Raw genomic sequence first — 15603 nt, forward strand, 5'->3', positions numbered from 1 at the left:
AATTGTAATCAGTAAAATTATATATTAGCATTCACACGTGGCGTCTTACACAGCCATTAAAGCGTCTGTTATCTGGATTCATGCACATTTTACGTTTCGCTAACAAATGACTAATCGTACATTTGTTTAAAGTTTATCCCGTGACTGAAAATCTGCAGTTTGATTAAAATAACAGGCCAAATATCCAACAGAACCACGGGCCACTTTATCTTTTACTTTGAAAGTTTACCAGAAGTGTAATGTGTGATGCGTTTACAGTGACGCTGGTGTTCATTGAGCCTGACGCGCAGTGGAGCCTGAGTATGATCCCCTGACAAGAAATTCATGCCAGCGCCGTTTATCCAGCGGCCTTTCAATCTCACACCGGATGAAGGAATATTAATCTATTTGTATTAATCGCCTCCGGTAGACTAACGCACATTGTATGTCTTGCACCGAATGACATTGTAGACGGATTTTAATCACAGACACGGTAAGGCAAAGAGCATCTTCATTCGAATATATTAGCAGGCGAAAGCGGTGTTGGCGATTTGTTACTTATGCACTACGTCGTTGCAAAACCAGACGCGTTCGATATGTTTATTAACCCCGTTGTTTGTATTTCTGCTGTTGTGGGACTGAACCAACTCTGTGATTTATGAGATTTATCTAGATTAAAGGAGTGATCATGCAGCAAATATGAAGGCCGGACTGCCGCAGAATGTTAATGCTTCATTCATTCAAATGTTTTACTTAGAGTAAGGAGCGGCCTGAATCTGCACAAAAGCTAATCTATATACCAGCAGATGTATTGTTGTAGGTTTATTCACTGAGCAGGTTTAGGCAGAGAGAGCATGAGGACCATAGATGGCAGATGCTGCAGCGGCGCCTGATCCGCTCCAGGCTGGGAGGGAGGAGGAGGACGAGGAGGAGGGGGGGAAAGACGGGGGACGGGGGGCTCTTTTTTGGATCATTAAATCAGACGGTGCATTCTGCTCATTACCATGCCTCTGCGTCCGTCTGGCGCTGTACATGCGTTGACCTATTTCATTGTAAAAGGAGGTCACAAGGCGTTCCTATACTCTGAGTAAAGTGCTACCAGGTTGTGTTGGTGGTCGTGATCCAGCCAAAAAAAATCTGCTGACACATGCATGCGCTCTCCCGCCCTGTGCTCCCATCCCTTTGTGCGCAATGAAGCTTCTATGGCCCATCTATCATAGCCCCATGGGGCCTCAGCTTCCTATAGGCCCACCAGCCACCTTCTGTTGGCCTGTTATAAGGATAAAGTATGGTCAGGTTAGGACTTTTAAAAGGCACACAGTGAATTCACGTCAATTGGAGTCATATATTGTGGATTCCTGATGTGTTGGCAGATGGCTCTGACACATTCAGCTTCATCTGTTGGCTACTGGTGAAAAGTAGAATTTTGTAAACAACAAACAACCTCCACTCATGCTTGTCTTTTATATTTCAGGTCATCGGCTGCAGTCATGGAGATTGTCACACATTTAATCAACGACACCATAGAATTCTACAAATGGACCCTAACTATTGCAGGTGATTCTCTCATTATTCAGTGTGTAAGAAAGATTTCATGTAAGTTCTAACAAGCAGTGTTAAAGAGATGGTGTGTTTGTTATTTTACATATTTGTTGGGAGGTGACATCATTATGGGGTTGAATAGAAGCTTTCATCTGGAATCACTTGCTGGGTTGCGTCCCTTGACTCAGCACCCAGTACGACCTGCTTGACTTGCGATAAAGTCACGCTGACCCCTTACACTGTGTCAGCCAAGCCAAATACTCACAACGCTTATGTAACCATGACAACATCTACCCCACAGACAAGCGAGTGGAGAAATGGCCTCTGATGGACAATCCTCTGCCAACACTGGCCATCAGCACCTCCTACCTGCTGTTCCTCTGGCTGGGACCCAAATACATGAAGAACAGAGAGCCCTTCCAGCTCCGCAAGACACTCATCGTCTACAACTTCAGCATGGTCTTCCTCAACTTCTTCATCTTCAAAGAGGTAAAACGTCACACCAATTGATCTAGTTTGAGCAAAATACTAGGAAATAATGGCTCGCTTGAACTATTTACCACAAAGCAAAAGTCGCTATCCTTGAAATGAAGTTGAAACACAACCATTGAATTCTTTTATATCCTTATAAGTAAACAACATTTAGTGCCTCCTCTGCAGTTTTTTTTACTCCTCTCCACCCACACAACTCCTTCTTCTTGCTCAAATGCAAACTATTCCCCTGTCTGCTCATGGACTGTGACATAACAGCAGCGAGTGAGGCTGAACGTGTGAATCTTTGTAAAAACCAACTATCCGCTCAGATGAGTACATTACAGCACCAGCAGGTTCCCCCCTTGGGTTTTGTCTAACCTTATTACTATCTAGCCTCTCTCTCTCTCTCTCTCTCTCCCTCTCTCTCTCTCTCTCTATGTCAGTGATTCAGTGGAGTTGTTATCTTCCCTTTTCTCTGCAGCTGTTTATGGCAGCACGGTCAGCAAGCTACAGTTACATTTGTCAGCGAGTGGACTATTCAGAAGACCCCAATGAAGTCAGGGTAAGTGATGAAGTTATAATTATGTGTTGATGTTACACCCACACACACATGCACACATACTTAAATCTTAAAGCGCCGTTTTAAAGTGCAGTTTCACAAATCAAAGGTCCTGTCAGTACACTTTGTTCTACTGTAATGAAAACACTGTACAGCTTGCCAGTTTAGAAACAGGATCAGCTTCCATTCACTGGAGGTCCTGCCATCAGAAAAACTGCGAGCCGGGCAGGAGATGGCGGAGGGTGTTCAGTTTCACCTTCCTCCCTCATGCTCCATGACGTACTCACACCCATGACTGAACCCATAACACACACACGTCCATTGATCTTAGCAGGCATTGAGATCACAAGATGACATCATGAAATGTTATAGAACAGAATAAAAGTCATTCCCGTGATCTGATGTGTCAAACAGGTGGCTGGGGCTCTGTGGTGGTACTTCATCTCTAAAGGCATCGAGTACCTGGACACCGTGTTCTTCATCTTGAGGAAGAAATTCAACCAGGTTACCTTCCTACACGTTTACCACCACTGCACCATGTTCACACTGTGGTGGATTGGCATCAAATGGGTGGCTGGGGGACAATGTGAGTAACACACAGTCTGTAATATGGACATGATAACATGATGCACGTACATCTGAAGGTTGATTTCCCATCATCACTCTTGAGTTTTGTTTAATTCGCTTCAGTGTAAAAGGCAACATAGTAATGCGATAGATGCCAATTGAATGAATTCATGGACTACAACATGCGTAGTCCTGTAATGTAAATAAGATATTTGTGGCGCAAATGACAGATCTAATCTTATTATGATGATTTGGACTTGTTTTCTCTGCAGCATTCTTTGGGGCTCATATGAACGCAGCCATCCATGTCTTGATGTATCTGTATTATGGTCTGGCCTCCTGTGGACCGAAGATCCAAAAGTACCTGTGGTGGAAGAAGTACTTGACCATCATCCAGATGGTAAGGCGTTCTTTCTATACAGTTCTAATAAAGTTTAGGGAATTAATCTTATCTCGTGTTTTTACACTGATTTGACTTGATTGTCCCTTTGTGTCTCCAGGTCCAGTTCCATGTCACCATCGGTCACACCGCTTTGTCCCTTTACGTCAACTGCGATTTCCCCCACTGGATGCACTACTCCCTCATCTGCTACGCCGTCACCTTCATCGTCCTCTTCGGCAATTTCTACTACCAGACCTACCGCCGCCAGCAACCCAGACGCGATGCCACCGCCTCCTCCTCCAAAGCGGGCAAAGTCCTCTCCAACGGGACCCTCAACGGGCTCAGCAAGGCCGCCAACGGAGCAGTGGTGATGGGGAGCAAGGAGGAGAAGCCCCAGGAGAACTCTGGCAGGAGGAAGAGGAAAGGGAGAGCTAAAAGAGATTAGAGGAAGATGAATGAGAGGGCTAGAGGTGAGGTATAGCTGAGTGACGGGCCTTGATTTGGGTTCTGGGTTGATAAATTGCTAGAATATGAGACTTAATTTGAGGAAGATTGAGATGAATGGATGTGTTCAGGTGTGATGTGTTTATTCAAGCCATTATTTGTGTTGTTGGAGAGAGACAGAGAGAGAGAGAGAGAGAGAGAGAGAGAGAGAGGAGTTTTCTGTTCCTAAGATGTGGCGATAGTCGTGCCTCATGGGACCGTTTATCACAAATAACCCAAAATACAGTAGCTTGTGGTACAGGATAGGTCTTTGTATTCCTTCACGTTGTTGGTGCCATGTAGATGTGGGTCATAAAGCATGTCGGGGCCTGAGAGGTCCTTTGACTGCTGGGAAAGCTAAATGAAGTGCACCAACACCAAAGCAGTTTGAAATGGAGATGTGTCATTGTTGTTAGTGATCACTGTTGAACTGGGACAGGAATACAGCAGAACCCACACACACACACACACACACACACACACACACGCAATTTTACTTACTTACTTTTATTGTTTGTAGTCCATCTTGGCAGATGTAAAGCTGACAGTCGTGCTTTATGCCATTTTGTCTTTATTCTGCCTTTATTGATTTTAGGTGAGACTTTAAGTTTACAGTACAAACAAAGACGGTCCTGCAGCTTATCCATGTATTTGTGTCGATGAAGTTGTCTTATTCGCTCTTCAGACCGCAGACACAGTTCATTACAAGTGCCACCACCTTTGAACTCTCATCTATTGTGAGCACCCAGTGACATTCCAAAGAAGGAAAATATAAGAATATCCAGTGTGAGATACAATATACTATTTGTAGGAATAGACAAGTCCGAGTCCTTATCCTTCGAGTCTTCAGTCTGACTATTCTACCGCTGGCTTAAGACGGGATCATCATAGAACGTAACATTACAGAGGGTTAAGATTTGGAATTTCTGTTTCTGTATATATGCAATCATTACAGATTTTATATATCCCTATACTTGTATGTAATGTGATAAAGTGTAACATAGTGCATATGTTATCCTCACTACTGGTGGCTCAGAAAAGGAGGCAGGGAACATGTTGGTATTTTGTCTTAAGCTGTTTGTGATTGTTTACTCGTCTTTTTTATAACCTTGTTGTCATGTGTCTTACATGCTGGAGTCCGAAACAAAGACATGGTGTGGATCTGCTCTGTGATCACGGAGGGTGATTGTGACCGATTCAGCAGTTTACGTCCACTTTATATCAACAAAGACTCGGTTTCATTTTTGGATGGATGAACTTCTCATATATTTGTCTTTAAGTGTCATATTTTTCAGGCTTTATCCGTGTGCTGAACTAGGAGGAAAACGCACCTCAAAAGATTGGATAGCTGCTGAACTTCTACAGTGACCGTGTGTGTTATACCACCGTGAAAAACAACATTGGCTCTGTCTGCAGTATAGAGTATAAGTCACTGGTCGGCTCTAAATCAGCAAAATCCTGCTTTGTGTCATGCTACCAATGCAATTAGATTTGATTTAAAGGTTTCTCTATTTATTTGTAAATGTAAATAATGATTTCCATCTAGCTGAGAGTGCTTGTCTATGTGTGTGTTCTTTTTCTGTTGTACATAATTCATTGTGATATTTTGTACAGTGCACATTTGGGAATGTTCCCAGCTTGTCATGCTTGGACATTTACACACCCACAATCTGCTTCTGTGTTTTTTTAAATTATCATAAAATTGAACGCTCTTCTCATTAAATTAAACTGGGTGCCTGTAAAACTATTGATTTTTCTCTGCTTCATGATATAGTAAAGTGTGGGATCATTTATGAAGAATATTAAATATTTTCCATTCTTAAAATAAGAATGTGTTTTTATCATTGATGAAATATCTTTTATTTATTTAATTCCAATTTATGAATCTGATAAGACAGCGGATGGTTGCATGCGTTACTCGTTTTCACCACTAGAGGGTGCCATCGTCACACTTCAGCCTATAAGTGCCCAGTAATGGTTTCACACATTACACACTGTGCTCCTGAACCATCCAAACTAAATGTGTAAATAAACCTCCTTTCTGAAGAGAGGGAGCTTTATCCTTTTTAATCTTAATGGGAATTGTAATATTTATCTCTCACCTGTCACGGTATCTGTTATTTTCTGAGTGTATTCATTCTTTAAAACCATTACACACAGATATGATGCTTTTCCGAGTAAGACATATGTGTGAGATGTGTTAAAGCCCTATAAAGAGATTCTGTTTGTATTATGCTGATTCCTATAGCCTGACCCAATTTGCTCTGCACACAATGGAAATTCAATTGGTATGCGATGAGCCTCCAATAGCTTCCAGCGCAGCCTCACCTTCATTTTGTTGTCTTTGGAAGCCTTTGTCAGCTTATCAGATGTCAGCAGATATTTGATAAGCTTTCACCGACCGAATGACATCAGAGTGCATTAATTGGATGTCAAACACTGCAGCAGTGTAGTAGGGTGGGGTCACGTGTGTTATGTTTTTATGCCATATGTTGCTTCTCTGACATACATTGGTGGCAACCTGTTCTGTCTAACAGAAAGTGAGAATTCAGATCTAATCTCATTCATTGTGCTGTTCATACTTGTCTGAATTCTCCCCCCATTTGTGGCCTGACAATTGTAGACAAAGGTTTCCATGGTAACTGTACACAGCATCTGTCTGAGCCCCCTTCCACCCACCCGCTCGCTCACCCACTCTTGCCCTCCTCCTCCTCCTCTTTTTTTTTTGAATCATCTGGGGTCTGTGTGGGATGCAGCTCCAGCATGATGACTGGGAGGGTGGATTGGAAGTTTTGTGTGCTTGCTTGTGTAAGACACAGAGAAATTGAGAAAGAGAGAGTGTGTACGAGAGAGAAAGAATGTGTGTGTGTGTGTGTGTGTGTGAGAGAGAGAGGGAGAGAGAGAGAGAGAGAGAGAGAGAGAGAGAGAGAGAGAGCTTAATTCCCCTGCAGAGTTAATGAGTGGGAGGCGGCCTCTAATAGCAGAGGGGTATTACATGCATGGTGTTTTTGTTATTCTCCAACACACAGCAATAATTTCACAACTCAGTAAGGGAGAGCAGTGAACCTCCTCAGCACTGTTTCCCTGCATGTGGCCTCATTTCCTCGCAAATGTTTAAAATCTTTCCTCTGTGTCTCCCCCTGTTTGACAAGCCAACACCAAAGCTCGAAAATAACCACCAAGGCACTCGTTACAGTGATACCTCTGCCAAGGCTGAGCAAGCCTGGATATGGTTTCTCTTATAGTAATAGCATTTTGGTAATCAGCTGTGTAACCTTCAATTGAGTCACACAATCTCCAGAATGTATGGCTCAAGAGTTTCATGTCAGTGTTGCATTCAAGTACTGGTCCTAATGGAAAACCTCCACACTATGTCACATGTAGTGTAGGCCTAATACAGGCAGGCTGCAGCCAGATGTACAGTAATGTAGCCCATATACAGCATAGCGTGTGTATGTGTGTGTGTGTGCAAGGCAGACGGTCCACACAGCATTTACGTGAGTGTGTATCAGCGCATATACACACTATCATTCTGAATATGAGTTTGTATGTGTGCAGCATAACTACATCCTTTGGGCTAATCCTCTGTGAATGTCCCTGTCACAATCTTGAGCACATCATCTGAGACTGGAAACAAGCACATGGGTCACCAGAAACCCCACAGTACAGAACATCTACACGCACCAACTATGCCAAATTACTCCAGTTGATTTACCAGTGAGGTGATAAGAACTATTATGAATAACCAATGAAGCTATGAGAGTCTCAGCATGGGAATAGTTGATTGTCTTTTCTTGTTCTTTTGCACAAAATCACATTAAATTGTTTGACTTATAAGTATTAAACATATACAGTATATCCAACTACAATAATGATAAACAAATACATTTCCCATAGATTCTGAACCTTAGTTTGTTGCATGTTATCAGAACTGTTCCATTTTGTTCCAAAAGGCTGTATGTCATTACTTGCTTGCTTTGAAGTCACAATTACAGTCACATTACATTACTTAGATGTTATTCTAATGTTTCAAACAATGTCAGGATGTTTACAATTTAATTTAACACCAAAACTTTATATCATTCAACTGTAACATATTATCTCTGTTCTCTTAATCATTTGGGGAAAATGATCCTAAGGAAATGGAATGTTCCTGGAATCTCTTTTTTTCAGGAAGCTGCAAATACTTTTTTGGCTGAGAAAATGTCTGAAAAATGTCTCCTGTGAATATTGTTTGTGACATTCTGCTTATGAACGACAGGATAAAGAACGCTGACATGGTTATACACACAGATCCTCCTTCATTCATACTCATACATTCTGCTGTGGGATGAAATCCTGACAGGTTAAAAGTGAATTTACAACCCCAAACTACACACACATCCTGTGCTTATCCATTTCTACCATCCAAAAACACAATATGACATCAGGTATATGAACTGTCCTATTATTAATGCGGTGATGTCATTCTGTCTCATATTTCCTGATCACTTCTGCTTATTTCCAGAACAGGAAAGACAAAAAGTGACACTCAGTTCAGGACATTTGCTACCACATGACACTGAATCACACATCATCCATCATCCAACCTTTTTTTTTAACTTAAGACGTAGAATAATCAGTAATCTTGTCCAGCATCCATAATGAGCCTCCATCACGGAGACATCTGTCACTGTAATGAACCAATGAGCGAATGCTCCCTGGGCAAGAGGAGAGGCTGGTAGGGGGGGAAGTGGTGGCAGCAGTGACTTATTGTGTGTGTGTGTGTGGTGTTGGGGGGTTGCAGTGATTGTGTAAGGAATACCCTAAACATCTGTTATCCCTTTGAGAGAAAATGGACCACAACCCATTGCCCAGAGCTGACTGATTGGCTCTGCAACATCTTGTCTGGGCTAATTAAACAGTGATTACATTGTGGAACAGTCTTGTCCTTGGATGGATTGAGATATACTGTTATAAATGCCCGTTACAGCCCGTGACAGAGGATAATGGACTGCAGCGAGGCAGAGGGATTTAGCTACTGAAGCTTTGCCATAAGAGCCATTTCAATCCAGCAGCGCCTTCCACTCCTTGGCAAACCTATACTATTTAGTTTATTCCTTATGGTGCAACACCTCCTCTAAAGTGTATCTCTCTAACATTCACGGGATTTCAGATGTGTGTGACTTATCCTCTCAAAAGAGTGTGAGTGCAATGGGAACAGATCCAAGGATGTAAAACTGCAAATGACTTGTGAGAGATGAGTGTGGCCCTCATGGTCTGACCCACCTCTAAATCATTCAAACAGTTAACATGTCCTGGAGTTTCAGCAAAAGCCCTGGGGGGAGTTGGGCAAGGTTCCAAACAGAATTGATAACCCTTTCCATTAAAACAAAACAAAACAGAACGCTCTCGACAACACTGATTTAAAGCAAATCAGAGAGAAATGACTTGGCAGGCAGTGTTCCAAATGAAATGTCTTATTTAGCCTCTGACAATATTCAATAAGGACTCTCCAACAGCACTAAATCCTGTATGTATGTGTGTGTGTGTGGGAGAGAGAGAGGGAGAGAGAGAGAGAGAGGGGAGGGGGGAGCAGCAGCCAAAAAACAATAAAAAAAAAGTGCTGAGTTTGGGGTTAAATTTTGTATGTTTTTAAACAGAATCATGTGGCTTTAATAAGTGAGAGAGAGAGAGAGAGAGAGAGAGAGAGAGAGAGAGAGAGAGAGAGAGAGAGAGAGAGTCTGCTCTGTTGTCTCCTTCCGGTGGGAGCAGCTTTGTGCGCGCGGCTTCGTCTTCCGTCCAGCCCCGCCCTTCCAGCGATGATGTAATGTCATGAATATTGAAACAGGTTGCTCTCGGTGGTCGGGGAGGCGCTCGGCTCAGCATCGCTCTGCCTCCCTCCTCATCATCACCACCACCACCCTTGCTGCCCTTCAGCATCCAACACAACACGCTGAAAAGGTAAGAAATATATCTGGAGTTCCATTGTTCTCCATTATAATTCTTCTTCTTCTTTGGCCACGTGTGTGTCTGCTGGGCGATCGCGACATCTTTATTATGTGTGTGTGAAGGGCAAATGTGTGTGTGCTCCACTATTGTATTGTCATTATTTTCTGCACTGTTGGCCCTGATTTACTGTTGCTTGTGTTTACATTGCAGCTCAATAAATCAGACACATTTCTCGCTCAGATGACTTGAACTTGTTGGTTTATTTGCGCGTTTAATTGTTGCGGCAGAGATGCAAATCGACCGCGGCTTCCTTTCAAAAACCTCTTAGACAAAAGGGGGTAAAAAAACCCATCAAAAACAGCGGCAACTGCGCTTGAACCTGCGCGTCTGTCACTTTTCTGTGCTGCTCTTCCTCCCCGGTTGAGCACTGAGTCATCGAGCGTGTTGGATGTGAGGAAGATGATGGCTGCTGACAGGAAACGGTGCTCTCATATGCCTCAGCTCGGTTTGTGTTCGGCTCGGTTCGGTGGAGGATCAGGAGCCTGTCTGTCTCTCTGTCTGTCTGTCTCTCTGTCTGTCTGGGACATTACTTTCTCTTTGCCCTGCCGGCCTTTTGAGCATGGCACATGATCCCAAACGGTGGGATGTGTAATTGCCGGAGCTGCAGCTGATCTCACCCACAGCCAATCAAACACAGGCACAATGACCGACTGATCACTGCTGGTCACGTCCTGCTGGTCTGTGGGCGCGTTCCATTGACGGTATAATGGCTCTTTGCTGACGTGAAAGTCCCATTTAAGACGCTCTTAGTCTTGCTTTTACAATCAATGCATTTCCATTAGTTTTTATATCCTTCTGACAAGCGGCTCAATCGAACTATACGCGCCTACAGACGGAGAACAGAGAACAACCTGTTCTCCGTCTGTATCTTCTAGGTCTTCTCCATCTTTTCCGCGCATGCAGCCTTCAGAACTGAACTAAGATTTTAAAGGACGTTGTTATTTTTTTCTTCCAGCGACGGGATGGACGTCGCTGTGAGTCTATGACACCAAAATGAACCCGTCATCTGCCGACTCCCCGCGGCAGCCAGACAATAGGAGCCGGAAGCAGCATCAGCAGCAACAGCAGCGCTCCTCGTCTCCGGCTGGCCTGAAGGAGAGCGGATCCAAAGCGGCTCAGAAGGGCAACAACGCGTCCAAGACCACCACCACGTCAAAGCAGGGTGGAGGAGGTGGAGGAGGAGGAGGAGGAGGGAGAAGCAGCCGAGGGCATTCTCCGGTTTCCGCAGGCAGGGAGCGGCAGGCCGGAGCGTCTCCTGCCGTGAGAGGCGCGGCTGCTGTCCAGCCCGCCGGTGCTGAAAGCCCGACGCTCAGCAGCGACTCCCCCCGCCTCACTCCAACCACCGCCACCGCTGCCGACGCCTCCTCACCATCCAGAGCGGATTCGAGCCGCGTCGTCTCCGATCAGCCCTGCGCCTCCAAATCCCCCAAATTAAGGAGTAAAAATCCCAAAGGAGGAGGGGAGACGGCGGCGGCGTCAGCGGCAGCGAGCAGTAACAAAAAGAGCTCCAAAAGCTCAGTGGGCTGCGGACCAGGCTTCTGGAAGGAGGGATGCCTGCAGTCCGAGCTGATACAGTTCCACTTGAATAAGAGCTTGGGGAAGAAAGGCACAAAGATGCAGGTGAAATCAGCCTCGCCTCCGGCCTCAGAGCCTGAGCTGTCCCCCGAGCCTGACAGCCAAAAGCCGCCCCCCCAAATGGACCAGAAGCTCCAAGATGAGTTCGAAAGGCTGGAGGATGAAAACGATGACTTAAAGGTAAATTGGTAATGTATAGGTTGAGATTTCCTTCTGTGAAAAATGACATTTCGGTGTGTGGCATGCATGGTCACACCTGTTGTTGGATGTTAGCATCATAATAGCTATAGATTGGTGCAGTATGCAGGCCGGCACACGTGTCCTCCCTCATCTAGTTTGCATTGATTTATTTTCTGATGCATATTTAATCGCCGTGCCACCACTAGACTGAGATCGAGGAGATGCGGGCGGAGATGGATGAGATGCGAGACACCTTTTACGAGGAGGACGCCTGCCAGCTGCAGGACATGCGCAGAGAGCTGGAGAGGGCCAACAAGAACTGCCGGATCCTCCAGTACCGCCTGAAGAAGGCAGAGAGGAAGAGGCTGCGGTTTGCAGAAAGCGGTGAAGTGGACGGAGAGCTGCTCAGAAGCCTGGAACAAGACCTGAAGGTACATGAATATCTAATCTTCTATCTTAATCTATAATTATACAGAACAATCTTCATCACCACCTTCTCCCACGTCTTACCGTTCTCCAGGTAGCAAAGGACGTCTCTGTTCGCTTGCACCATGAGCTGGAGAGTGTGGAAGAGAAGAGGACAAAGACGGAGGAGGAGAATGAAAAGCTGAGGCAGAAGCTCATCCAGGTAGAAGTCACCAAGCAGGCCCTGCAGAACGAACTGGAGAAGGCCAAAGAGGTGAGGGGCAGATGGGAGTGTGTGTGTTTCTGATTGTGTGTTTTAAGGAAGTGCAATGCAAATGGGGATGTACTACATTATAAACTGCCAACTTTAGGTCACTGTTTTTTGACTTGAAGTGGTCATGTTCCTCCTTTGTTGAGCCTGCATACAGCAGTTTCTTGTAAATGTGGATGACATCACTGGCATCTATCACAAGACAGTGGGGCTGATGATGATGATGATGATGTAATCATTGTTTCCCTGCAGCTCTCACTGAAAAGAAAAGGTAAGGATGGGCAGAAAGTAGAGAGACGGGCTCCCCAGACCCCAGTTGAGGTGAGTCAGGATTATAAAGTTATAAAACGTAATGGATATATGTTATTTTAGATTTAATGTCTCAATGTGACATGATTGATGAGTCCGAATTTTCTCCCCCCCCTCACAGGAAGAGAACGAGGACCTAAAATGCCAGCTGGCCTTCATCAAGGAGGAAGCCATCTTGATGAGGAAAAAGATGGCGAAGATCGACAAGGAGAAGGACCGACTGGAGCAGGAGCTGCAGAAGTACCGCTCCTTCTACGGAGACGTGGACAGCCCCCTGCCTAAAGGAGAGGCCGGGGGCCCCCCCACCACCCGAGAGTCCGAGCTGAAACTCCGCTTACGGCTGGTGGAGGAGGAGGCCAACATCCTGGGGAGGAAGATTGTAGAGCTGGAGGTGGAGAACAGGGGCCTGAAGGCTGAGCTGGACGACATGAGGGAGGACAGGTAATTTGCTCTCAACATCAGCAGGATAATCACTCAGTTTGGCTGAAATGCTGACCTGCATCCTCTCCTCTTCCTCTCCTCTCCCAGTCTGGCGGCAGCAGGGGAGGACGGCTCGGGCCCTGGGGCTCACCAGTGCAGGGAGCAGGGTGAAGCCCTGTCCGAGCTGAGGCAGCAGCTTCAGCTGGTTGAAGATGAGGCAGAGCTTCTTCGCAGGAACTTCGCAGATGTGGAAGAGGAGAACAAAAAGGTAGATGCCTCTCTAAAACGATTCAGATTACAGTTCTATTACAAGTGATAAACAGTATAATGCATACTCTTTATAAAAAGGAAATATTGCTTTAAGTCCAATTTCTAAGCTGCTCATTATCTTGTATCTCCTGTGAACACAATAGCTTCTCTTATCCGACCTGCATGTCATAAATTCGGCTGCATGAACAATCCACACTCACAGTATTACACATACAGGATTAATATTCATTTTCACATTCAGGTGACAAATGAGCTCAACAAACTGAAATACAAGGCTGGGTCCCATGAGGCTGGATCACGACATGGAGGAGGAGGTTTGCTTTATTTCAGTGTTTTTCAGTTATTAAATCGGGAGATTTGAAACTAACACTGTTACAGAACTAGAAATAGTGTTTCTCTTTGCTCCTTCATAAACCACTTTCATGGTGCCTTCTAGAACTGTGGTGTTCCATTTTCCAATGTCGTCTTGTCTCAAACCCAGCAGGAGCCGACGCTGCTAAGGTGGAGGGCCTGCAGGAGGAGCTTAAGGCGGCGCGGCTGCAGATCAACGAGCTGAGCGGCAAAGTGATGCAACTCCAGTACGAGAACCGCGTGCTGCTGTCCAACATGCAGCGCTACGACCTGGCCTCCCACCTGGGCATCCGGAGCAGCCCGCGGGACAGCGACGCCGAGAGCGACACGGGCCGGGACGACGACACCCCCTCGGCCTCCGCGCCCTCTCCTCGCCTCCTGCCTCCCCACCGCAAGCGTGAAGGCCCCATCGGAGGAGAGAGCGACTCGGACGAGGTGAGAAACATCCGTTGCCTCACCCCGACGCGCTCCATCTACTCACCCGTGGATAGTCGTTTTTTAGCGAGAAGCCTGAAGGACCGGCAGCAGATGATAGACATCCGCATGGAGGCGGAGAGGCTGGGCCGGACCATCGACAGGCTCATCGCTGACACCAGCACTATCATCGCAGAGGCCCGGGTCTACGTCAACAACGGGGAGCTGTTTGCCAGGTTGGATGACGATGATGAGGGTGGCAGGTACTGAAAGTGATTCGGGTGTTGTATGTCCATCCAAGTCGTCCTTACATTCAGTTACTCAAATTCCGAATATACTCCCTGCATGCTTCACAGGATCAGAGAACATGAGCTGCTTTACCGCATCAACGCCCAGTTGAAAGCCTTCAGGAAGGAGCTGCAGGGCTTCATAGACCGGCTGGACGTCCCCAAGCAGGAGGACAGACATGAAGAGGAACCACTTTCTGTAAGCTGGTGTATAAGAAGAGATTTAGTTGATCTGAACTTTGATCTGACTGTAAAATCTGTGTTTACATGAACTCTTCTCACTCTAACTGTCAATCTGCTCTTCCCTCTTCGCTCTTCCCTCCTTATTTCATCCATCAAAGATGTTTCAGCCCATTATTTTGCTGATCCTCATTCTTGTTTTGTTTTCCTCACTCTCTTACGCCACCATTTTTAAATTGGTATTCCTTTTCACACTATTCTTTGTCCTGTAAAGCACATACTCAGTATCATATTATCGACACCTTTATCGTTAGTTTTTATGTATCCCTTCTTCTTTTTGATTTTGTTATGTTGAACTCATCATATAAGGTCACTCAAGGTACAGGACATTTGTCATTTTCCACATATGACCCAAGCCACTCATCTACTCTGAAGCTTTCAGCATTTATTGAAGACTACACACCCTGGAGCAACAGTGGAGGTTTTAGGTGAGTGTTTATTCATCCATTTATCCCCAGTAATCCTTTGATATGGAGAAAATAATCATCAAAATCAACAATTATTCATCGATAAAAACAGTCTTGATCTTTAAAAATATAGATGTTCACAGCCCTTAGCACCATTTACCCTTCATGGGAACAAGATCCCCCTTTGAGTGGAGTTAAAACACAGCAACTTTGTAGTTATCAGGTTTTCACGTTTCAACAAAGAGCAGGTGTAAGCATGAGGGATCAATTCCAATTACCTCCCCAAATGACTATTGGAGCAATGTGCACACACACACACACACACAGACGGAAATTGGAGCAAATGTTATACCCTTTGCAACAATTTCATCCTCCTGTCTTCAGATTGAGTCCCGACTTGTGTCTCCATCTGCAACAGATTGATTCCTCTGTTTATAGAGCCTAACACCCATCCCATCCCATCCCAACCCCACCCTCCCCTTCCCTCCAGCAGCAGC

At 45.3% G+C, this 15603-nt stretch overlaps 2 protein-coding genes across 3 annotated transcripts; both read left to right on the plus strand.

Annotated features, from left to right (window-relative positions):
• The first annotated feature begins 297 nt into the window (after nt 1-297).
• Nucleotides 298-5713, plus strand: elovl4a (ELOVL fatty acid elongase 4a). Its single transcript, XM_076150595.1, has 7 exons — nt 298-472; nt 1454-1536; nt 1823-2010; nt 2477-2557; nt 2969-3140; nt 3394-3521; nt 3622-5713. The coding sequence occupies exons 2-7, from the start codon at nt 1470-1472 to the stop codon at nt 3946-3948; spliced, it is 963 nt and encodes a 320-aa protein (XP_076006710.1). The 5' UTR covers nt 298-472; nt 1454-1469; the 3' UTR covers nt 3949-5713.
• Nucleotides 5714-9837: 4124 nt separating this feature from the next.
• On the plus strand, nt 9838-14817 carry mtcl3 (MTCL family member 3). Of its 2 annotated transcripts, XM_076150532.1 has the most exons (10): nt 9838-9929; nt 10933-11732; nt 11939-12163; nt 12253-12411; nt 12661-12729; nt 12839-13158; nt 13246-13405; nt 13649-13721; nt 13892-14435; nt 14529-14817. In XM_076150532.1, exons 2-10 carry the CDS (start codon nt 10971-10973, stop codon nt 14728-14730), a joined length of 2514 nt encoding a protein of 837 aa, XP_076006647.1. In that variant the 5' UTR covers nt 9838-9929; nt 10933-10970; the 3' UTR covers nt 14731-14817. The 2 variants fall into 2 exon arrangements, with proteins under 2 accessions (XP_076006647.1, XP_076006648.1); XM_076150533.1 differs by lacking the exon at nt 9838-9929 and having other exon boundaries at nt 11409-11732; nt 13889-14435.
• The last annotated feature ends 786 nt before the right edge of the window (nt 14818-15603 follow it).

The sequence above is a fragment of the Genypterus blacodes genome, unplaced genomic scaffold (assembly GCF_046128005.1).
Source record: "Genypterus blacodes isolate CSIRO-AG114 ecotype Tasmania unplaced genomic scaffold, CSIRO-AGI_Gbla_v1 ptg000052l_1, whole genome shotgun sequence".
Lineage (NCBI taxonomy): Eukaryota > Metazoa > Chordata > Actinopteri > Ophidiiformes > Ophidiidae > Genypterus > Genypterus blacodes.